Source organism: Zootoca vivipara, chromosome 15 (assembly GCF_965207765.1).
Source record: "Zootoca vivipara chromosome 15, rZooViv2.hap1.1, whole genome shotgun sequence".
Lineage (NCBI taxonomy): Eukaryota > Metazoa > Chordata > Lepidosauria > Squamata > Lacertidae > Zootoca > Zootoca vivipara.
This window is the reverse complement of record NC_142598.1, coordinates 21,505,260-21,528,314: the sequence shown is the minus strand read 5'-3', so window position 1 is coordinate 21,528,314 and position 23,055 is coordinate 21,505,260. Positions and strand designations below refer to the sequence as shown.

The window sequence follows — 23,055 nt, the reverse complement described above, 5'->3', positions numbered from 1 at the left end:
GCTGGAATTTTGGCTGCGTACATTTAGTCCCCCCCACACTGCACTCAGCTCTCAGCTGTGGCTCCTAGAAGCTGTCGGCATGGGACAGCAGCCACACCCTGGGAACGGCTTTGACTGGCCGGCTAATCTGATGAGGGTCATAGCTGCCAAGTCTCCCGTATTCCCCGGGAAACCCCCGTTTTTCCGGTTGTTCCCAGCCGAAAAAACAGATTTTTTTGTTTTCCCCCGGTTTATTCTGGCACGGCGGCCATTTTGGAACTAGGCGGAGCATGCTCAGAAGCAACTTTTGATGCTGCTCTGCCCAGTTCCAAAATGGCTGCAGCGCGACTTCCGGTCTGCTACTTCCGGTCCAGTCTCTTATTTCTCAGGCAGGGACTTGGCAGGTATGATTAGGGTAGCCGATGGGTCTCAAACCCTGAGTGAGTTAAGGATTTTCCCTGCAGGCTCCAGTGGATTCAGTGAACGAGACCAATAGTGGGTCCAATGGTCAAGAAGGCAATGCTTGAATGTGCTGTAAAGGGTGAGGGGCAGGTGGGGTTCGTCAGTTTGGAAAGGTTGCATATCTAGGAGAAATAAAACTATGAGGAATAAACCAACACAAAACCAGAGTGGAGTCCCTAAGATGGTTGGACAGCGCTTTGTATGCCTCCTTCCGGAAATTCCTGCAGCCATGCAGATGCCAACCGTATTGCTCTGCTTTCCTTTAGACCACATCAGTGAGGCTGAGTCAGGGGTCTCGTCTGACCGCCCAGGACTGTCATACACGCTGCCCAAATCTGCACTTCGGTGCTGCTATTGTAGCAGTTTGAGGTCACCCCCAAAAGTGCACTCCATTGTCTCTGGAGACTGGTGAATGCCAGCAACGACACCACATTCCCGTTCACTCTGGCTCCAGTGCGCTCCCACCACTGGTGTTTGAAGCCATGGGCACATGGCATTAGCTACAATCCATAGGTATCTTTCTCAGCTTCTTGAGAAAGATTTCTGTTTGATGTGTTCCCCCTCAAACTAGCTTCCATCCGGTTTGAAAACAGAAGCTACAGCTAAGCGGAGATGTGTACATTTCAGAGAGTCATTGCACATACTCTGACGACAGCTCTGGTGACTAGGAGCTGGGGGTGGTGGCGGGGGTGTTTGCATGCGCAAGAAAATAAATTGGGTAATGAACATCAGGTGAAGACATCCCCACCTACTTTTCTGGTGTATACAGCAACCTAAGAATGTGACTCGAATCGCAGCAAGGGGAACCAACCTCTCCGTGTTTCAAGCTGCTAGTGTCTACATAGCCTTTGAGGAGGACACAACAGGCATGTGCCCTGCCAGCCCCGAGCTGCTTTTGTGTGTGCCCTTCAATGTGTGTGCTCCCCAATGCTATATGGTAGCATCCCATCCACCCTCCCATGCTGCTTTTGTTATGATTCATGTTTTCCATAGCATCATCGAGGTGCCCTGAGGGCCTGAGCTTTCATGCAAATATCAAATGAATTCAATCGGCGCAAAAGATGAGCATACATGGCTTGAAATGAGTTGCTAGTGCTTTTTTTTAATCTGGTTGGTTTTTTGTTGTTGTTCTTGCTTTTTGAGGAAGCCAATTAAACCTGAAAGGCCGCAGAATTTATTCAGCCGGTCCCACCTTGTGGTTGTTAGTCCTGCTGTGACGTCTATTTGAGTTCTGGGGGGGAGAAAAGAAACAGGCTCTTTAAGTGGGGTTGGGGGGCTCCACCTGGTGTTCAAAGAGTTAGCAAGCAAGTTCTTGGAGAATGGAGCAGGAGACGCAAGTGGTGCAAAAGCTGGTCTCCCACCTTTTCGTCAACAAAACTAGAATTATCATTAACTTCTATCCTGTTTATATGCCCAAATGGTCAAAAGAAACTTCCACTGTTTCAGGAAGGGTATGTGGGGAATGCAGAATACAGTGGTACCTTGGTACTCAAATGCCTTGGTTCCCAAATGCTGAAAACCCGGAAGTAAGTGTTCCGCTTTTTCGGAAGCCGAACATCCGATGCAGCTGTCGGCTATTGTATTTGGGAGCACCTGCCATAGCTGCCAAGTACCCCGTATTTCCCGGGAAACCCCCGTTTTTCCTTACCGTTTCCCGGAGGTCTCCCGTTCCAGCTCCTCTCCCGTTAATTTCCCTTATTTTGGTTCCTGTCGGCGGCCATTTTTCTGGTGCCGCTTTGCCCATCTATGGGCACCAGAAAATGACCGGTGCCAGAAGTCGCGTCTACGCATGTCCGGAAGTGCGTAGACACCGGAAGTTGCATCTACGCACTTCCGGACAGGTGTAGATGCGACTGCCGGCGCCGGCCATTTGCGGTGCTCATAGATGGGCAAAGCGACACTGGAAGTTGCGTCTCCGCGAGAGAATTGGCAGGTATGGCACCTGCACCAATCAGAAGCTGTGCCTTGGTTTTTGAACATTTTGGAAGTCAAACAGACTTCCGGAACAGATTAAGTTTGGCGCTTTTGTTTGGCGCTTTTGTTTTTGCTATTTATTTTGCATTTTTGTTTTTGCAGCTTTTTCAGTTAATTTCTTTTTGTGACTCTGTGGAACCCAGTTCATCTACTGATTGATTGTGTGACTGTGGAAATGGATAAAAGCCCCTCATCCAAACAATGACTATCATCAGTGCAGGTAAGAAAAAGAATTAATTTTGATTTTTATCATCTACGAAACTGTCTTATTTATTTTATGGTACAGTACATTGATTATTGCTTTCATTTTATGGCTCGATGGTCTCGTTAGATAGTAAAACTCGTGTTAAATTGCTGCTTTGGTGGTTGTTTTTAAAAGTCTGGAACAGATTAATCCGTTTTGCATTACTTACTATGGGAAAGCACGCCTTGGTTTTGGAATGCTTTGGTTTTGGAATGGACTTCAGGAAAGGATTTAGTTTGGGAACCAAGGAGCCACTGTACCAGAATATCAGAATATTAATAGATATTATTTTCAGCAGGTTAGGCACAACACGGCTGCCAGTTTTGACATGGTGGACATGGAACTGGTGCAGAAAGAGCAATGCAGGATGCTACTTACCAAAGATGGGGCTTTGGAAGAAGCATCAGAGTTTAAGACACTTATTCGTCAAGGTTGTCTTCTCGTAGCATGGGTAAGGGTCTCACACACCTCCTCCCACAGCGGGAAATAAGGCAACACTTCAGATCATCTGGGCAATCTCCATCTTCCCCACATGGTGGAGTCCTGCAGAGATTCCGAAGTCCCTTCTTTCCATGGTGATGGGGACCACCGTTTCTCTGCCTTCGTTCTAAGGGGCCAGACTCCTCGGAAGAGGAATGGAACTTGGGTTTCCATTCTGAGGGGCCAGACTCCTCAGAAGAGGAATCATGCTTTGGCTTCTTGAATTTCTTGCCTTTCGGAGGTTTCTTATGGTGAAGAGGCCGGAAATTTGGGTTTGGACACGATCCCGGCTTCCCTGCCTGGGTAATACACCCTGTTCAACAAATATATGTATGTTACAACTTGAAGGTCATTCCTTTTGTTAAGAAGATGAATAGCTAATGGCTTAAGAAAGATGGAAGGTGTTTTCTCCTGGTGAGCTAATGGCTGAGCAATATCTCAAGATCTTTCTTGTGTGTTCTAGGCAACAAAGCTTGGAAAGAGACAAGCCATTCAGAGGAAGGTGCTAGATAAAGGTGTGTATAGGAATGAAGAAATAAAAGAAGGGAGTTTCATTTATTAAAACAACAATAACAAGCAGAGAGCTGAAAGATGGAAAACTCTAGTGATGCAGGGTGTCCTTATCTGGAAATCTGAGTCGAGGTCTTTTTCTACAGAGAAATGTTACAGAATATGGCACTCTGCTTAATATTTTACCTCGCCTCTGCAGATGGTTATAAACTGGCATTATAAATCATTGTGAAAGTGTCTGGCTTTGGTTATTTCAGATAATTGCATTCTCTCTGTTTTCATGTAGTTACAAGCCCCTTTGGGTGAACTTCATCCAAAAGAGTAATAATAATAATAATAATAATAATAATAATAATAATAATAATAATAATTTATTATTTATACCCCGCCCATCTGGCTGGGTTTCCCCAGCCACTCTGGACAGCTTCCAACAGAAAAATAAAACACAGTAATCTATTAAACATTAAAAGCCTCCCTGAACAGGGCTGCCTTCAGATGTCTTCTAAAAGTCTGGTAGTTGTTTTCCTCTTTGACATCTGTTGGGAGGGCATTCCACAGGGCGGGCGCCACCACTGAGGAGGCCCTCTGCCTAGTTCCCTGCAACTTGGCTTCTCGCAACGAGGGAACCGCCAGAAGGCCCTCGGTGCTGGACCTCAGTGTCTGGGCAGAATGATGGAGGTGGAGACGCTCCTTCAGGTATACTGGACCTGAGTGGTGTATAAGTAATGCTATAGAGCAGTGTTTCCCAACCAGTGTGCCTCCAGATGTTTTGGGACTACAACTCCCCTCATCCCTAGCTAGCAAGACCAGTGGTCAGGAATGATGGGAGTTGTAGTCCCAAAACATCTGGAGGCACACTGGTTGGGAAACACTGCTATAGAGAAATAAAACACTGGTAAAATACACCTGTGTAGTGTAATGGTTAGAGTGTTGGACTAGGAAATAAGAGGCCAGGGTTCACATCACCCCTCAGCCATGAGACACACTGGGTGACTGTGGGCCAGTCACTGTCTCTCGGCCTAATCTACCTCCCAGAGTGGCCATGAGAATAAAACGAGGAGAGGAGAACCCTGGACATTCCCTTGTAGGATATAAATGATGGATGGGAGTTTTCAAGTAGCAGTGTATGTGCAGCTTTTATGCATTGTAAATAGGTAAAGGGACTCCTGACCGTTAGGTCCAGTCGCGGACGACTCTGGGGTTGCGGCGCTCATCTCGCTTTACTGGCAGAGGGAGCCGGTGTACAGCTTCCGGGTCATGTGGCCAGCATGACTAAGCCGCTTCTGGTGAACCAGAGTAGCGCACAGAAACGGTGTTTACCTTCCCACCGGAGCGGTACCTATTTATCTGCTTGCACTTTGATTTTACTTGCACAATTAATTTTAATTGTGTACAGTACTATTAAATTCCAATGGATCACTGAATATATTACTTTATTTGGTGTCAGTTGTTTGTTTTACTGATATGTTTTTATCATGGCTTTTTTTTGCATTGGATCAGATTGTTACAAGGTGTGCAATCTTTGTTGCCTATTTTGTTGTTTCTTCAGCTTGTATACTGCCTTGGGTATAGCAATATAGAAAGTGGAAATGAAATGAAATGAAACCGTCAAAAAGATGCTCACCAGGTGTTGATACTGGAGTTGTGGTCTCAACATTTCCCGTTGTGGTCTCAACATCTATAGGAACAAAGCAAATAGCAGCTGAGTGGGGAGGCCATTTTTCTACTGAGAAAATGGTAATGGGAGGAAGAATCAACCCAACCCTGGTGACCTCATCACAACCCTCCCCTTTCTCCCACACTCCACAGCTGTTATTTGCGTGTGGAGGTCCCCAAACCACCCCTCTAAATAAATCACAACATAGACAGGATTTAAGTTTAATGGTTTTTGGCATGAATTTGGCCACAACTTTATTAAATCCAAAACATGTGAGTGGTTGCGTAGGCCTTGGTTCTCAACTGTCACCTAAGGACAGAAATGATAATAATAATAACTTGCCTTGTCAACACGGGGAAATCCAACAGGGAGAGACGGGGACCCGGGTGCAATGAACTCTCCCCTCTCCCTTCAGGCTCCCAGAGGCATCAATATGCCGTCCTGGCCCCCTACCTTGGGGTTACGGACACAGCATAGAGCCCCTGTATTCCTGACCGGGATTTCCCCAACCACGCAGGCATAAACTTGGGGCCAACTTAATCAATAAGACCCTTTAATACAACCAAAATAACCAATGCCTAACCGCCAACCTTACAAGTTGTGACTATTTGCTACGCAGTAGGCGAAAACCCAGATGGCACCAGCCAATCAGCCAAATGGGAAAGATTCCTACCGGCCCCTGAATACAGGCGACCAACAAAGTCATAGCAATGTCAACACAGAGGCCTAAAAACAGCGGAGGGAGGGTGGGGATCAGAAACGCAGCCAAAGAGAAGGAAAAAACCAAGCATTTAAGTATTTATACCCCAGGGGCTTGACTTACTAAACTGATACATGCGATTATGCCCAACAACAGCTCATATCCAATCAAACAGTGGCCACTCATGCCCCCACCTTTGACACAGGCGTGGTTTGCTAGCCCCCACCGCAAACCGTGCCCTCTATAATAGAGAACCCGCATTGCCAAAATGTGAAGAAAAATATGGGCACTCCCATCACAGATCTTGTCTAGTTTGTGTGTCAGGACCAACCTAGGCATTACTTGAGTCAGTCTCTCAATTAAAAAACAACAACAAGGAAAAGCAGCCCTGGGAGCTTTAATTGAGGCTGAGAAAGGCCAAGAGAGGGGTTGTTTCATAGTTTTGCTTCCTGGCGTTTGCCCACTCAAACTCCCCACACCCAGTTCCTTCCGCAGCCACACTGCAAAGAGATAACAGGGTCCCTTTCTGCCTGCTGCAGCAACTGTAACATGCCGCATGGTTTTTATTGTATTTTTGCAGGCAATCCCTGGACCACTAAAAATTAGGCTCATGGACCTCATGGTGGTTTGTGACCCAGGAGTGCTCTAAGTCTCTAAGCCATTCCTCACTGCTGCCCGCTCCTTTTATCAATGACATTACATCTACCGTAGAAGACATGCGTGGACTCACCACGTATCACTCCAGTAACTACGATTACAGGGGGCGTGGCTTTTGCAGGCTCATCAGCCTCTGGAGGAAATGGAAACATGAAAATGGTATTCTATGAGGTTAAGCAGATGAATCTGGAATAGTCTTTTCAGGGACATGAAACACTGAATTGCCTTTAGCAGAGGTGCCCAAACTTTTTCCAAAGAGGGCCAGATTTGATGAAGTGAACATGCGTTGTTGAGCTTTTTTTTTTTTAGGATTTTACCCCTAAGTTGTTGAGCTTTTTTAAGGATTGAACTAGTTGAGCTTTTTAAAGGATTTGACCCTAATAAACTGCCACAGAGGCTGGATAACAACGGAAGATTAGGCGATTGGGCTGGATCCATCCCCGGGCCTCAGTTTGCTTACCCATGGGCTACAATATGGTCTTAGTATTAGTTTAATTTAATTGCCAGGGCTTCCTCCTGGGCTTTGTGGTGTGGTGATGGAGCTGAGAATTTCCTGATAGAGATCCTTGGTCCCACTGTTGCAGAGTCCCTATCTTCCCAACAATGAGGGATATTATTAGTGAAATAAACATTTAAGTCAAACCAAGGAGATACTCAGGGGCAGAAAAATCTCAATTGTCCCACAGCATCCCAAGGAACTAAAAAAAAATCCCAGCTTGGTTTGGCTTCTAAACATTGTTGTCACCTTAAAGTGAAATAAATGCTGGGTTTTATCTCACTGTGAGAATGGCCACCTTTTCTTTTTAAGAAGCAGTGGCTGTGTGGCTGTTAACAGCTACAAAATAGGCATAAATTAACAGGTGATGTTTTCTCCAGTATAGAAATGCACTGATGGTAACTTGTCTACATTTGACACAGCTGTCAAAATGCTTCCTTGTCTCCCTGACCTTTTTTTTAAAAAGTTTTCTAATCCAAATGCCTTCCTAGCCATGCATAAGGCTTCCAGTTTTGTTTTGTTTTTCCCTGGCAAGCCAACTTCGGTACCTGATTAGCTTTCCCCAGCAAAGCTTTTCCTATGACTGTACCTTGATACCAAGAAATGCTTCACCTGTTAAATTTCTGTTAAAGGTGCAAAACCTCTTCCCAAAAGAAGTTAGTAAGCCCAGTGCTTTTTTTTCTCCCCCCCCCAAAAAAAAGTTTAGGGGCACTCTCATTTTCCTACTCATATTGAAATACTGCCCCTCAATGATACCAAACCTAGATTCACAAAATGTTTAGGAGACATGTGTGTAATGTTTTCTGCTGCTCCAGAGAAGCGGACACGGAGCAATGGATTCAAACTACAAGAAAGAAGATTCCACCTAAACATTAGGAAGAACTTCCTGACAGTAAGAGCTGTTCGACAGTGGAATTTGCTGCCAAGAAGTGTGGTGGAGTCTCCTTCTTTGGAGGTCTTTAAGCAGAGGCTTGACAGGCATATGTCAAGAATGCTTTGGTGGTGTTTCCTGCTTGGCAGGGGGTTGGATTGGATGGCCCTTGTGGTCTCTTCCAACTCTATGATTCTATGATTCTAGGAGTATGTATCCCCCTGCGTCCCCCCAGAAAAAAGCACTGAGTAATCCCTATGCACACTTTCCAGGGATGACACAAAAACACACACTCTTTCTGAACACCCTCCAGAGATCAACTTGTCAGATGCAGCACTGCCAGTTTGAGACACACACACACACACACACACACACACACACACACACACACACACACAATCAGCCCAGTTTTGGTGTTATGGTTCATAGAATGAACGAAGCAGAAATTAATCTCTGTCTACTTCCAAACACAGCAACTGCCTCCTTTCTCTTTTATACACGTGTGTGTCACACAAGTCTAGCAACACCACTGACTGTGCCTGTTTTGGCTGATCAGGTAAAGCCTGCCTCGTTCCCAGGTGGAACAAGTGAGTCCTAAGTGGATGGGTGGAGCCAAACATAGCTGGGGGTCATAAAAGAGGCAGAAAGCAAGGGTAGCCCTCAGGGAGATTCACTTGGATGCTGTTGTACAAGAGGAGTGGGTAGCTAGCTAGCTAGCTGGGAACTACGGTATGTGCCTTCCTGTGTTTATTGTAGATGAGGAATAAAGGTTCTGGGCTTGGTTTGTGAAGGGAGATAGAAAGGTAGATACTTGTTTCTCTAGAGCCTTGCCTTTGGTTTGGAGCTGTTGTACAGTTAAGCAATTCTGGGGTTGGTGGGTGAAGTTTAGGTGGGCATAATGTGCCATGAGAGGAGAGTGGCTTTAATGTGTAAATGGATTTCTCTGGTAGGGCTTGCTGTACTGTTGGGTAGCGTGAAGTAGATGAACTGGGTTGGGGATGTGGGTGAAAGACCCTCACATCTGCACCAAACTTTTAAAGCCTTCTCCATTTTATAAACAGTTCTGGTCTGTCCGCTGAAGAATCCTGGGAACTGTAGTTTAAGGGTGCTGAGAGCTGCTCCCTAGCCATCTTGCAAAGCTATTATTCCCAGCACCCTTAACAAGCTACAGCTCCTAGAATTCTCTGGGGGAAGCCGGGACTATTTAAAGGGGTATAAGAGGGCTTTCAGTGTACGGTGTGGCCTAGGGGACTGTGTGGATGTAAAAGTAAAAAGCCTGCACAATGAGCAAACATTTGCCCCTTTGTTGCCTCTTAATGGACAGTTGTTCTGTGCCTCCCACTCCTGTAGGACCCAGCAGAAAAAAGCAGGAGAAACGCTTCCCAGTACAGCAAGCTTAGAAAACCTCCACCTGCTGCGTCCTAGCTGCTAAAATCTAGCATCTCTCCCTCCCCTTTAACAAAAAGGCAACCCTACATGGGGAAGAAAACTGTTTCAGAGACTCTGGGTTCCTGGTTCGTTGCTGTTCCATGCTTGCTGCTGTTCAGAAGTGTAGCAGCCGATGCTTTTCCTGATAGAGATGCAGTGTGTTAAGGCAAAGATTTGCACACTGCAAACAGTTGTGCTATGCGCCACTGCATTTATAGGGATGGGATGGGGAGACCTGGGTGTGTTGGCAGCTGAGCTGTGAAATATAGTGTGTTAGTATGTTGCTGCTGCTATTTCTTGACTGGGTGAAAATGGGTGGGGTGGGGTGGGGGTCCTGCACTTCCCAGCATCCAGTTCCCAGGCATTGGAGCCAACTCCTAGGGGCTGAGGTCCCTTTGCCCCCCCCATAAAATACTTGAGGGGGCCGGAAGGGGCACGCAAAGTTGATGGACCTTGCAATTCAAATGATGCTTGTGTGCCATGTCTTGGGGGGCTCCAAAATATTTTGTCCAGGTTGGCCCCCCTGTTCCCAATATTCTTTGGGGGAAGTGATGTGTATGCTGTGTCTCTGCCCAATGTTAGAGTTTTGCTCCAGGTACAACAAACGTCTTTTCCCTCTCTTGACATCCCATCCACCTTCTTCCACAGCTGCGCCAACCATGGCAACTCCATTGAGGAAGCCCACCCCGCATCCCTCCCTGAACTCTGAGGAGTCGTCACCGGCCCACAGTCCTTCCAGCCGCCGCCGCCGCTCGGATGCCGGTTCCACCAGGGGCTCTCTGCTTCGCAAACAGGCCTCGGCCTCATCCCTCCGCCCTGAGGGACAAGCTTGGTGCCGCCGCTCGGAATCCGTCCCCGAACCAGACCCAATCCTGCTCTCCCTGGTGCAGGCCTTGGCCCACACAGGCGTCCCGCTTTCTGAGGCAGGCTTCTTCGAGGCTCTCATCATGCGCCCACTGGGTGTGAGGCGCTCGCTTCCATCCGTGGCCCAGCTCCACCGCAGCGTTCTCCCAGCCTTGCGCCGCCGCCACAAATCGGGTCTCCGGCAGGTTCTCCACCACCGTGATACTTTTGTCTTCCTTCATGAGGCAACGACAGGGGACGGGCGGGCCATCCTTGGCATCTCCGTCCTGCCTCTCGACAGGCCTGGGCAGTCTCCGCTGCTCCTTGGTGTGGAGTTCTTGGAGCAGCTGAGCCACCATTTGGTGGCCCGGGCTGTCGCGGGTGTTTTGAGCGAAGGGCACGTCTTGTTCCACAGGGTGCTGGCTGTGGTCACTTCTGGGAATGCGCACATGATTCAAGCCTTTGCGGCCAACGGGATTCTAAGCACGGTGTTGCCCACTGCCCTTCACATCCCCTGCCTGGCGCACCAGCTGGAGCTAGTGATGGAGCTGTGGCCCGATAAGTTGGAAAGGCTGGTTTCTGTGCTGCATCTCCTGGAGGATACATTTGGGCGGCAGGCTGCCCTGCGCCACCGTTACGAGCTGTTCCTGAGAGAGCGCGGCCTGGCACTCTCCCTGCCCGTTCCCAGTAGGTGGACTGGGCCAGAGGCTTGGCTGGAGAGGGCCTCCGTCGTCGCAGAACATCTCCCCATCCTGATGGAGTTCATGGCAGCCGATGAAGAAGAGGGTGCCGCCATGGCCAAACTGCAGGCGCTCCTTGGGTCAAACAGTGAGGAGTTGCTGGCGGAGGCCACCTTTGCAGCAGAGCACGGGGCAGTCCTGCTGAGCACGGTGCAGTTCCTGCACAAGGTGGGGGAGCCATTAGCGCACCGGGCCTATGGCGAGCTGGAGGCCTTGCGCATTGCCTTCTCCTACCACTTGGACATGGGGTTTGGGCCAAACACCAGGAGGCAGCTGGCCCTGTGCCCACCTTGCCTCGCATCACAGTTCCACGAGGTCCTGGCTTGCAGCCTCACCCGCCTGGAGCACCTGCTGAGCTCTCACCCTGCCGTGCCCACATTGAAGGCCGTGCGGGTCCTTGATCCCAAGCAGGTGGGCGCTGTGGGATGGAGCCAGCTGCAGCAAGAGCAGGTGATCCCTGGTCTGGCAGAGGTGGCAGAGATGGAGTGGTTCCGCTACCAACGCCTGGCGCAGGCGGCTCCTGCAAATGTCTCCCTGCCTCAGTGGTGGGAGGCGCAAACTGATCAGCTCCCCACCCTGAGCCCCCTGGCCCGGCGGTACCTCTGGCTGCCACTCTGCATGCCCAAGTCCCCTTTCCTCCCAGGAGACGTACTGAGTCGAGCAGGTGCCGAGGAGGGTTTCACAGACGATAGTGTTTGCCTGTGGCACATGCTCAGGTATAACCGCAGCCTCTGTTAGCTGGCGACTTCCACCTTTGTCTAATATTCTTGCCACTGACCTCGAGTCCCATTTTGAACAGCATTGAGAACCCAATTCACGGCTACCCAGTTTCACCTCTGGAGTCACAGCCTCTCTTTCCCTCTCTTTCATCCATGGAGCACTTGACTTGTTAACTAGAACAGAAGCCACCATCTTGTATGGCAATAAAGCATTTAAGATCTGCATTGAAATGTTTTGTCCTCCTTGCTTGCTTTAAGGAGATGCTAGGAGCATCTAGTATCTGCGATGCAATGTGGGAAACGTTTAGCATTGTCAGCAAGAGGCGGGTACAGAAGTCCATCCCAAAGAGGGGCCCTGATCCAGATCTCCCAGGAGCAATGCCACGTACCTGGCAACATCGAGGAGGGTAGAAGCTCCTCAGATTTTTCCAGTGCAATCAGAGTCATAAATGTGTAGCGTTGGAAGGGACTATGAGAGTCATCTAGTCAAGAGTGTAGCTCAGCCTAATCCCAAAATTTCATGTATGTAGTTCTAGCCAGTTTGATTTTGAGGTACTTCTAGCTACGGGCATATGGGCAGGAGAAAGTGTTGCTCCAATGTCCATATTTTTGGGGGGGGAGGGGGGTCTTGAGTCCACGGCCTCCCATCTTTGCTTAGCTGCTTCCTCTACTAAAAAGTAATATTGCATTTAAAGCAGGCTGAACACTGCCAAAGTATTATCAGTGGGAGACACTTAAATGCAGAATTTAAAAAAACAAAAATTCGTATCCAAAAGAATCAAAAAAATCCTCCCAAATTTGGATTTATTGCAACAAGGGGGAAACACTGGGATGTGTGGGGTAATGATCCCTTGATGCAATGTCCTATAACCTCTCCACAATCTTTGTGCAAAATTTTTGTTTGTTTCTCTCTTTTCCCCCATTGCCGTTCGTTTTTGGTAATCATGCTGACATCATTAAAATGGGTTTGTTTGGTTTTCTTAAGTCATCCAGCTTATTGGAACAGCACAATATTCCTCCCGTGTTTTTTTTATCACCTTCTACCAGCTGGAGAAGCAGCAGCTGAAAGGAGGTTGCTTCTCTCTCTATTCTGCTTCCAACTAAGAAGCAGCTGCTTCAGTTGCCAACTGACCTGGGCCTATGGAGCTCAAATGGAAGCCCCTTGGACACATCCATCGGTCAAAGGAGTAAGCGGACTGTGTGGGTGCCCATCCCTGTGCATAAATTGTAGAATTTTGTATTACCTCCTTGCAAGTCTTCTTGCTTATCATCTGGTAGCAAGTCAGGATATACACCTGCAAAATAAAGGAATAAATAGCATCTTACTTTGCCACTGCTTTTCCTGTGCTGGCCTGGAGGTAGTCGTTGTATATTGACTCACCAGCTCTATTTTGGAGGGAGGGGTGGCAGCTGTCATTCTCTCACTTCCCTGCCCTGCCAAATGCAGGATGCATTTTCGGTTTTTTAAGAAAAGAATAAAGCTTTCTGAGTGGCATGCTTAGTTCAAAGATAAAAGGATCATTAGGCAAGGGGGAAACTAGGCTTTATTTCACCTGGGTTTGGCACCCCCTTGCTTGCACACACCTTTGTGTAAAAAAGGTTAAGTCCAATCAAAGGTGACTACGGGGTTGCAGCGCTCATCTTGCTTTCAGGCTGAGGGAGCTGGTGTTTGTCCGCAGCTTTCCGGGTCATGTGGCCAGCATGACTAAACTGCTTCTGGCGCAACGGGACACTGTGATGGAAACCAGGGCGCACAGAAACGCCATTTACCTTCCCACCACAGCGGTACCTATTTATCTACTTTCACTGGTGTGCTTTCGAACTGCTAGGTTGGCAGGAACTGGGATAGAGCAACAGGAGCTCACCCCGTCGTGCAGATTCAAACCGCTGACCTTCTGATCAGCAAGCCCAAGAGGCTCGGTGGTTAGACCACAGCGCCACCCGCGTCCCGCTCACATTTGTGTACACACATGTGCATACTCATGTGTTCTACTTGTGATTTCCATAGCCCTTGAAAATTATCTGCTGAATCTATAAATCGCCTCCACTTAAGAGCCTTGTGACTGAGGTGAGATACAGATTTTTGACCAGTGGTCTTCAACCTGCAATAGCCCTTCCATACATGCAAACCATCACTTGCCACTAAACAAGAATCTGCCAGCTACATGTGTTATCTTCAGGTGCTGAACAAGGTCTGCATGAACCAGCCCTCTGGTCCCTGAAGCGCCACTAATTCTACGGACTTACCTGCAACTAAGAGCAGAAAAGACGCTAGGAACAGAATCCTGGCCATCTTGAAGGAGCGGGAGTTTCTCTAGCGCTCTGCATCAATTCCATTTATATATGCATCTCACGCGATGGCTGCAGCAACACCCTCTGACATTAAGCATCTGTTTAATTGCATCATTTCTGGATGGTCGTCTCTTCGCATCGCTGCGTCTTATTTCCATCTGCTCACCTGGCAAGTGAATTATAATCCTGTGATGTTCCCTGGCATGATGGACAATGGTTTCAGGTGTTGAAGCAGGTACAAAGTGTTCATTAAAATCAAATCATAGCAGGGTCATTGACCCTCTGGCAGGACAGCTTGTTCAAAGGTCAGTTATTTTGGATCAGTTGGTGGATTATTCCTAGTTTCTCCGGCTGCCACGCAAACAAGGGATTCCCAAGCCACAGTAATTAACGGACGCCCGTTCTAGGCTCCAAATGTGTGGCACAGTGGTTTAATTATGATAATCACCCTTGGGCTCTGCCTGAGCTTGGGGTAGGGGTTCAACTCCACCTTCCAGCGGATGGGGGACAAATCGTAGCTTGCAGGTGGCGTGTGTGCATAATACCTTGGGTATCCCCAGTTTAAAGATCTACATATGAAGCTACACTGCTAGTCCCTGAGCCAGAGGTGGGGGACCTGTGGCTCCCCAGCTGTTGCTGAACTACAACTCCCCTCATCCCTGACTATTGGCCATGCTAACTGGGGCTGATGGGAGCATCTGAAGGGTCAATACTTGCCCTAAGCCTAGTATTGTCCCTTCTGACTCCGGGGTCTTTCTCATTCCTGCTACATGAGCTCCTTTTAAAATTTAAGGGCTGAGGTTTGGACCCTCTACAGCAGGCACCCCCAAACTGCAGCCCTCCAGATGTTTTGGCCTACAACTCCCATGATCCCTAGCTAACAGGACCAGTGGTCGGGGAAGATGGGAATTGTAGTCCAAAACATCTGGAGGGCCGAAGTTTGGGGATGCCTGCTCTACAGTATGTGCAAAAAACATGTGCTCTCTATCTCGCTTTCTCACTCTGAGCTACAACCTCTCCCATGTTGTGAGGCTAGAAAAGACTCCCTTGGCTTCTCAAGAGCTGCCACCAATCAGATTGGGATTCTCACCTGCATTTGTTTTGGACTACAACTCCCATTATCCCTGATCATCAGCCATGTTGGCTGCAGAAGATGGGGGAGTTGTAGTTTGCAACATGTGGCGTGGCCTATGGCAACTTCATACCGTCTTAGGCATCCCCAAACTTCGGCCCTCCAGATGTTTTGGACTATAATCATGGGCGTAGGCAGGGGGGCAGGAGGGGGCAATTGCCCCCCCTAGAAGCCACAGGCTGAGGGGCGCAGGCGCGGCAGCCCCAGGCTCCCGCTCCCGGCGCGAAGCTCCAGAGGCGCACGGGGAGCGTAAGCGGAGGAGCGCTAAGCAGGAGTGGGGAGCGAAAGCAGAGGAGGCAGCCACAGGCTCGCGTTCCCCTCGCGCCTCTGGAGCTTCGCGCCGGGAGCGGGAGCCTGGGGCCGCCTCTTCGGAAGACTGGGGAGGCGCAGGCAATGTAGCGCCACCCACATTCCCACTGTGGCCCCTCCCCTCCCGCCCCTTGCCCCCGCCCCTTGCCCCCCCTAATTTTTATCCTGGGTACGCCCCTGACTACAATTCCCATCTTCCCCGACCACTGGTCCTGTTAGCTAGGGATCATGGGAGTTGGAGGCCAAAACATCTGGAGGGCCGCAGTTTGGGGATGCCTGGTCTTGAATATAGGTGGACCTGGCTTGAGGTTAGTTTATGTGGCCTCCTGTCACAGGACTTGGCTCCTACCAACAACTTGAAGCTCATAGTTCTTCCAGGTTCTTTCCATTTTAATCTTCACTAAACGCTCTCACCCCAAAAGATACTAATGTGCATATCTCCGACTCCTTTTGCTGGAGCAAAATGTCCCTTGCACCACCCTTTTACGTTTTGGCTGGGCAGGTACCCAGATCCTTTGCCATTTTGCAAAGGGACACCACCTGGCTACAATTCAGACTTGCCAAATGTTAAAGGTAATGCATGCCTAATGAACCGAGATACTTTAAATAATCCATCGCTACGTGATTTAATGCTCTGGTGAACAGATCACTTTTATCTTGATAACCTAATCAAAGCAGTATGTTTTTTTAAATAAAACAAAAACACAAAAACCAGGCACTGTGTATTGAGAAAGTTGGGAGCGTCACAGAAAAGGAGAGTTTATGATGCCTGCTAGTGGAAGGAAAGGAGAAGCTGGCGGGGTCAGGAATTTGCCAACGGTCCACTGAAGTCCAGCACGGACTCATTGGAATCGTGATGGTGTGAATATTCTGGATGAACTGTAAAACTTTCCGCTCTGAGCTGGCTTTCAGTGGCTAAGGTTAAGTAACTTGGGTGTCATTTTCATTGAACTGGGGCATGTGCTTTAACTCTTACCTGTTTATAGGTGGGGTAGGCAGTTCTGCAGTGGTTCCATATATTGCACACCACTCCGACCTCTGAGCAGTGCGAGATGCCAGGACCTTAACCCAGGTCTTGTGTTTCCTTTGGAATAAGGCACAGTGGAGCCTGGTGTCTGTACGATATATGGTTTATTTACACATATATACAACCTGAGCCTGTGGTGGAGGGGTTCACAGCATTAACACCCCAAGAGGAACTTATGTCTCCCATTGGAGGGGGTGATGATGGCCATTTGAATTGAACGCAGCTTATTATTGCTGCATATTGATTGTATCCCTGTATTATACCCGTACAAGCTCAGAGAGGAACCAAGTAAAAGGTTGACTTAGGAATCCCAAAGGGGGACCTGGCTCATAGTCCCTTATACCCCTTACACCCTGCATTATGCCAGAGGTCTCAATGATGTAAAAACCTTGAGAAGGAGACATTGCAGGAAGACAGAGCAGCCTTGCAAAATGAAAACATTCCCGGCAATGTAAAATGAAAACATCCCTAGCAAAGGATTCTCTTATCAGAAGGGATAAGAGATAAGTAAATGACGACATGCATAGATGATGCAGGAGGGGGGAAGGATGCGCAGACCACTATAGTCCTGTTTATGTTACCCTTGCCTTTGCATCAATGTTTCTGACCTTTTGCCTTCGCATCTATGCTTTAGAATCCTTGCATCTGTTTTAGGAAAACATAGTCAGGATAAGTGTATAAGAATCTTTGCAAATTTGTGTCTCTTTACTCCTGTCGTGAGCTTGACTACCAGGAGTCTCTTAAATTTAAGAATTAAATTCTTTCTCTGGATTCAACCCCCCCCCCCCGGTGTCATTACTGGCTATCTCTGTCCTGCCTGGGCGCAACTTAAGGACCCTTAGTAGCTGATAAGGCTACACCATACCCACAGCCTTGGATTCCAGAAGAAATCAGGCATGGCTCTGTCTCTCAGCTGCCCAGCCTCCTCCTTCCTGCTTCTGGTTTCCAGCTCACAAAACTAAACTCTGTTAGTCTTTCCAACAAACAGACAGACTGTGTCCAACTAACAAACTGTGCCCATTTACCCTCTGGCACAGAACCACTTCCTTTGTTACCTCAAAGATCGATACTTAGTGGGCTATTACCAGGCTGGCCTGTCTATTCGAGCAATTGAATCCGAGCTGGATCCGGGAATTAGAAGGGAGGCTTAGGCAAACAGTCTACCCCCTCTTAATGCACATCTCCACGAATGAACAAGGCATCTGTCCCTAGATGTACAAACAGTGGAATATACCGTATTTTCCCATGTTTAACACACACACACCCCTGTATAAGACAAAGGACTCAAAAAATGAGGAAAGGGGTGGGGAGATTGACCAGAGTTGTTGAGCTTTTTTTGGAGGGGAGTTTGCTGAAAATAGCTCAACTGCAGGATCGCCACAGCCAATCGTCCACCCAACTGCTGCAGCAGCCAATAGCCAGTGGACCTTCACACATCCACCAATCACCCACAAAAACAGTGCTTGAAATTTTGCGGCAGCCGCCAATCGCCCGTCCCAGCTCTCCACTATCCATGTATAAGATGACCCCAAATTTTTAACATAACTTTTCAATAGAATAACCTCATCTTATTCACGGAAAACTGCAGTAGCTTCCCTGTAGAAGAATAACCAAGGCATTAGAACACACACCCTCAAAAAGTCACAACACATACATGGGCTGGAGCCTTGGTTAAGAGCAAGAAAATGATGTGCCAAACTTTCAGGGTGATACAGACATAAAGGGATAGCCTTCCACTGTCCATACAGGATTTGTGTTTCCTTGTGGGAATGAGGCACAGCAGAGGCAATGGTGTCTATGATATATGGTTTATGTGCATATATATACAACCTGAGCCTACGATGGAGAGATTCACAGCATCAGCACCCCGAAAGGGTATTGTTTCTCACATAGCCACAGCCTTTGATGTAAGCAGAGATCTGGGACAGTCTCTTTCTCTGCTTGTTTCTTGGTCACACCACAGCAAAACTCAACTCTATAGTTCAAACTGTCTTAAGAATTTAAGTAGGGGCCCCACCCATTCATCATTCAGCACAGATTCCCCTTTGCTTTGTTCTCTTAATACCCAGGTGATCACCTCAACAGGAAGCTAATCTGGCTTGATTAGCTTCTCACCCTTGCTGCATCCAGGCATGAGAAGGCTTGATTAAATGCTAACTCATATCAACACATTTTTATTGCTTACTAGCTGGCCAGGCCACACATTGCTGTGGCTCATCACTGTGATCCCCACCCCACCCTGTCCCGATCCATGACCTATCCTGTCCCCTCCTGCCCCCAACCCACACCCAGGCGAGTCCCCACCTCCATTCTGCCTAGTCTGTAAAGGCGAGCCTCCATTCGGCCTAGTAGCTGCAGTACCAGTGTAGCCTCCGATAAAGGGCCAAGGTTTTCAAGCTGTAGTACCAGCGTAGCCACCCCTAGAGGGTGCTGTGTTGCAACCTCTTCTGCCTTCTATTTCCCAGTTTCCCTGGCCCTCTGATTTCAGGGTTCCAAACCAGTGAGTTTTACCTGGTTTTGGTGGCACAAGTGTGACATGTGGGCAATCTAAGCGCATGGAAACACTCTGATATCCCCATGTGACGCTGTGACCAAATTTGAACATGACCAGGCAAGCAGTTTCGGAGAACGTCACGGCCTAACAAACATGGACCTTCTACATTTTTATATATATAATGATTTATTGAAACTGTTGGGAGGGATTTTCAGCAAGATCTGGAGGGTCAAATCAAATTTGTAATTTTTTATAAATTTTTATAAAATTTTTATAAATTTTTATAAATTTGTAAATTTGTAAAATTGTAAGGTCAAATTAAAAAAAACTGGATGTACATTTCCAAAGTATAAGATAAAAACAAATAAAATAAAAACCTACATACAGCAACAGTGTTTTGTGTTGTATAGGCTCCTATGATGTAAGTCATGGGCCCCGCCTGCTAGCCTGCTCCCTAAAATATCTCTGGTTTGCTCATTTCTATATATAGGGTGCCTACATTCTGCATGAACTGGTTGAAGGGAACATGTGCAAATGGTTTTTGATACCTATTAGGTCCATAAATTACCATATAGCATATATTCAACACAAAAAAACAGCAACAATTTGTTGTTGAGGAAGCACAGCTAGACATATAAAGGGCCCCCATTACCTTTAGTAGCTTAGGGCAGTGGTCCCCAAACTAAGGCCCGGGGGCTGGATGCGGCTCAATCGCCTTCTAAATCCGGCCTGCGGACGGTCCGGGAATCAGCATGTTTTTACTTGAGTAGAATGTGTCCTTTTATTTAAAATGCATCTCTGGGTTATTTGTGGGGCATAGGAATTTGTTCATATTTTTTTAAAAAAATATATAGTCCAGCCCCCCACAAGGTCTGAGGGACAGTGGACCGGCCCCCTGCTGAAAAAGTTTGCTGACCCCTGGCTTAGGGTCTTATCAAACCTAAATCCGGACCTGCTCCAAACACACACCCCATCAGCTGGGCAACATCTTTCTCCCCAGGCCAAAGGATTCCTCTCATATGGCCCATCAACCCCTTTTGTCATGTTAACAGATTGGTTTGCATAAGGCAGCCCAGGGATTCCTTGTCTTGCACAGCTCTGCAGCTTGCACTTTCATCCATACCCCAATTAAATAAAATCCTACCATTTATCAGTTTCTAGGACTTGCGGTCCCGTCCCGTCCCCCAAACAATCTATAACACAGGTGTCAAACACAAGGCCCGGGGGCCAAATCCGGCCCGCCAGACCTCGTCATGTGGCCCGCCGAGCGCCCCAGCCAGCGGGACCCAGCAGTGGGACCTTGCTGCTGAAGCGCCACGCCAACAAAGCGCCGACAAACAGCTGGGGCCTGGGGGGGGGGTAGAAAGGCGGCTGGAGCAGCGCTGTGTGGAGCACCCCGAGCCACAGCAGGAGAAGGAGGAGGCAGCTTGCCAGGTCAGCGCCCAGCAGCGCCGCACGGAGAGTCCCAAGCCTCTGCGACGCAGCAGTGCTCTGTAGCACTTTGAATCCTCCTCCTCCTGCCACGGCTCGGCGCCTGGAAATCAGCATCTCCAGGTACCAGTAGCTCTGCAAAGCTCCTGCATGAAACCCTAGCGAGCCTCCACCACCCAGTGCAGTTACCAAAAATCATTTTTCAATAAATTGTACAATAATTGTACATTTGAATATCTACTTGCCATTATTCTGACTATGTTTCTGCTTTCAGAGCTAGTTATTACTTACATTATTACAAAATACAGTAATAATTGAATGCAGTGACAATAATTTATGATAATAAAGAGTGGACACATAGTCCTACAGATACTACCGGCCCTTTGAGGGTGACCAAACTGCTGATGCGGCCCCTGATGAATTTGAGTTTGACACCCCTGATCTATAACAATACTGAAACATAGACTACATGTTCAAACTGCCTCCATCACAGGTGGACGAGAAGCTTGTTTTCTGCCATTAGCAATACGTCTTTGCTGTGGAAAACATAGCTAACCTCTTGTGGAACTGCAGGACGCAGCTAGAAAATTTGTATGAATTAATGGGTGATTTGGTGGGGTTTTTTTAGCAAGAGACTAAACAGGGCTGCCCTCTCTGGAATTGCAAGTTGTGGTATTTCAGGGTGTGGTGTGACCATTGGCCAGTAGGTGACGCTGTTGGGTCAAATAGCATTGCAACAGTTTTAAGTACAGGAGAGGAACGCTGTTCACAGATTTGCAAGAGAATTTCCAAAGAAATGTGGGGAGCTCACCCCTATGTACCCCAAATGAACGTGCATGCCTTGGGTGCTGGAAAAATGGCTTTGTCAGATATCTAGCAGAATATTTCCACCTGAAGCAGGTGTGCCAACTCTAGGGGACGGAGGTGTCTTAAGCCCTTTCAATATTAGACTGCAGGGACCGGCGCGAGGGTTTAAATGAAAAGAAAAGTAAGATTGTGTGTTTGAGTCGTGGTTGGATGAACTGCAGCATGCCCATAGGAGCCAACTCCTAGGGGCTGAGGGGTATCTAACCCCCCCCATAAAATATTTGAGGTGGTTGGGGCCCCCCGAAGTATTCAAATGCTGTGCGTGCACCGTGTCATGTGATTGAATATGTGGGGTGGGACTTACACCATGCCCCCCATATTTTATTCAGGTTGGCACCCCTGGGCGTGCCTGAGGTCCTTTGCACATGCTCAGGAGCATTATCTCACTGATTTTTCATTACCACTCTTCATCTATCGCCTGATCACTCCTTTTCCCGCACTGAAAAAAACTTCCTCCTTACCTGAGGAAACTGGAGAGGATAAATATATTCATCTCTCTTACAGGAGCAGAACAAAAACTCTGCCTAATATATGGGATAGCAATCATTATTCGGTGATGACGGGGAGGCACTCTGCACATGCCCCAAGGCACTTCTGTATTGCTCCGGCTTGCAGAGGGGAACAGAACTTTCCTCAAGCTACTGCAGGATTTAAAAGGACAAGGAGAATCTCCACTGGCTCAGAAGAAAGTCTTAACACCCTTTTTGCCGCAACTGGCAACCTGGATGCCTCTGGAAAGGTCACAAACAAGCCACAAAGGCAACAGCCGGCCCCTGTTGCTTGTCCTCTACCCTCTGACACTGAAATAGATGCTGTTCCTGAACATGGAGGCTCTATTTAGCTGTCATTTATTTAGCTACTTATTTAAAGCACAGATAGGCTGCCTTACCAAGGCAACAAACGTAAACAACAACAACATAAAAGCATAGCTAACTGGCATTTTAAAGCCATCTAAGCCAGCGACCATCACTTACATAGAATTGGAAGGGATCCCAGGGGCAGTGGCGTCGGAAGCCGCTTGGGCACCCGGAGCGGCAAATGTGACGTGCACCTGATCTTGTATAGAATGTCCTGGGAGATATACAAGATCTCAAAGCAGCTGTTTTATTACAGAGAAATTTCAGGATCAGACTGGAAAGAGAAGCTGCTGAATTGGAACTCATTACCAAGCTTAAAACCATGGAGCCACCTGGCATGAATAAAGACATCGGATTCTTATCTCATTATGCATGATCAAGCTTTCTTTAGCGCCTCAGCCCTTGTTTTTTCCCCCCAGGACTAATTGCAGTCATCAGCAGTCGTTAACAGCCATCTACAGGTTTACCACTCCCACCAGCCCATCACCCATTCCCACCCACCCCCACCACCCTCTGTATATATATAAGGGTCTGACACTTCTGTTTCAAGTGTATCTGAAGAAGTGTGCATGCACACCAAAGCTCATACCAATATAAAAACTTGGTCTTTAAGGTGCTACTGAAGGAATTTTTTTATTTTGCTTCGACTCAGACCAACACGGCTACCTACCTGTAACTGTTAAAACCGTGTTTATGGAAGACAAGAAGGAGAAGGAGAAGTAGTGATGTGCTAGCCCAGTGGTTCCCAACAGGTGGTCCGGGGACCCCCAGGGGTCCGCGAGCTATGCCAGAGGGGTCCGCAAGATGCTATTAGAATAAAAAATATATTAAATATATTTCATATGATAACAGATTTTTTGTTTTGGCCGCTTCCTGCATGAGCAGA

The 23,055-nt window shown here is 47.8% G+C and overlaps 2 protein-coding genes across 8 annotated transcripts; one reads left to right on the top strand and one right to left on the bottom strand.

The window, feature by feature from the left end:
• Window positions 1-1,523: 1,523 nt before the first annotated feature.
• LOC148683412 (uncharacterized) lies at window positions 1,524-22,334 on the bottom strand. 7 transcript variants are annotated; one of them, XM_088658882.1, is made up of 8 exons: window positions 22,287-22,334; window positions 16,470-16,577; window positions 14,008-14,250; window positions 13,005-13,055; window positions 6,737-6,796; window positions 5,274-5,327; window positions 3,038-3,452; window positions 1,524-1,672 (listed from the first exon to the last, which is right to left on the bottom strand). In XM_088658882.1, the coding sequence occupies exons 3-7, from the start codon at window positions 14,051-14,053 to the stop codon at window positions 3,079-3,081; spliced, it is 585 nt and encodes a 194-aa protein (XP_088515008.1). In that variant the 5' UTR covers window positions 14,054-14,250; window positions 16,470-16,577; window positions 22,287-22,334; the 3' UTR covers window positions 1,524-1,672; window positions 3,038-3,078. The 7 variants fall into 7 exon arrangements, with proteins under 7 accessions (XP_088515008.1, XP_088515012.1, XP_088515011.1 ...); XM_088658886.1 differs by lacking the exon at window positions 6,737-6,796 and having other exon boundaries at window positions 22,287-22,332; XM_088658885.1 differs by lacking the exon at window positions 22,287-22,334 and having other exon boundaries at window positions 14,008-14,218; window positions 16,470-16,589.
• LOC118075270 (uncharacterized) lies at window positions 10,118-11,982 on the top strand. Its single transcript, XM_035097171.3, has one exon. The coding sequence runs from the start codon at window positions 10,118-10,120 to the stop codon at window positions 11,777-11,779; it is 1,662 nt and encodes a 553-aa protein (XP_034953062.3). The 3' UTR covers window positions 11,780-11,982.
• Window positions 22,335-23,055: the final 721 nt, after the last annotated feature.

What these genes read in the sequence shown, in the direction of transcription:
- LOC148683412 (XM_088658882.1), bottom strand. Translation starts at nt 14,053, where the DNA reads ATGGCCAGGATTCTGTTCCTAGCGTCTTTTCTGCTCTTAGTTGCAG. An exon ending in TTTTCTGCTCTTAGTTGCAG is followed by an intron (nt 13,056 to 14,007) that starts GTAAGTCCGTAG and finishes TTTATTTTGCAG; the next exon opens with GTGTATATCCTGACTTGCTA. An exon ending in AACTCCAGTATCAACACCTG is followed by an intron (nt 3,453 to 5,273) that starts GTGAGCATCTTT and finishes TTTGTTGAACAG; the next exon opens with GGTGTATTACCCAGGCAGGG.
- LOC118075270 (XM_035097171.3), top strand. Translation starts at nt 10,118, where the DNA reads ATGGCAACTCCATTGAGGAAGCCCACCCCGCATCCCTCCCTGAACTCT.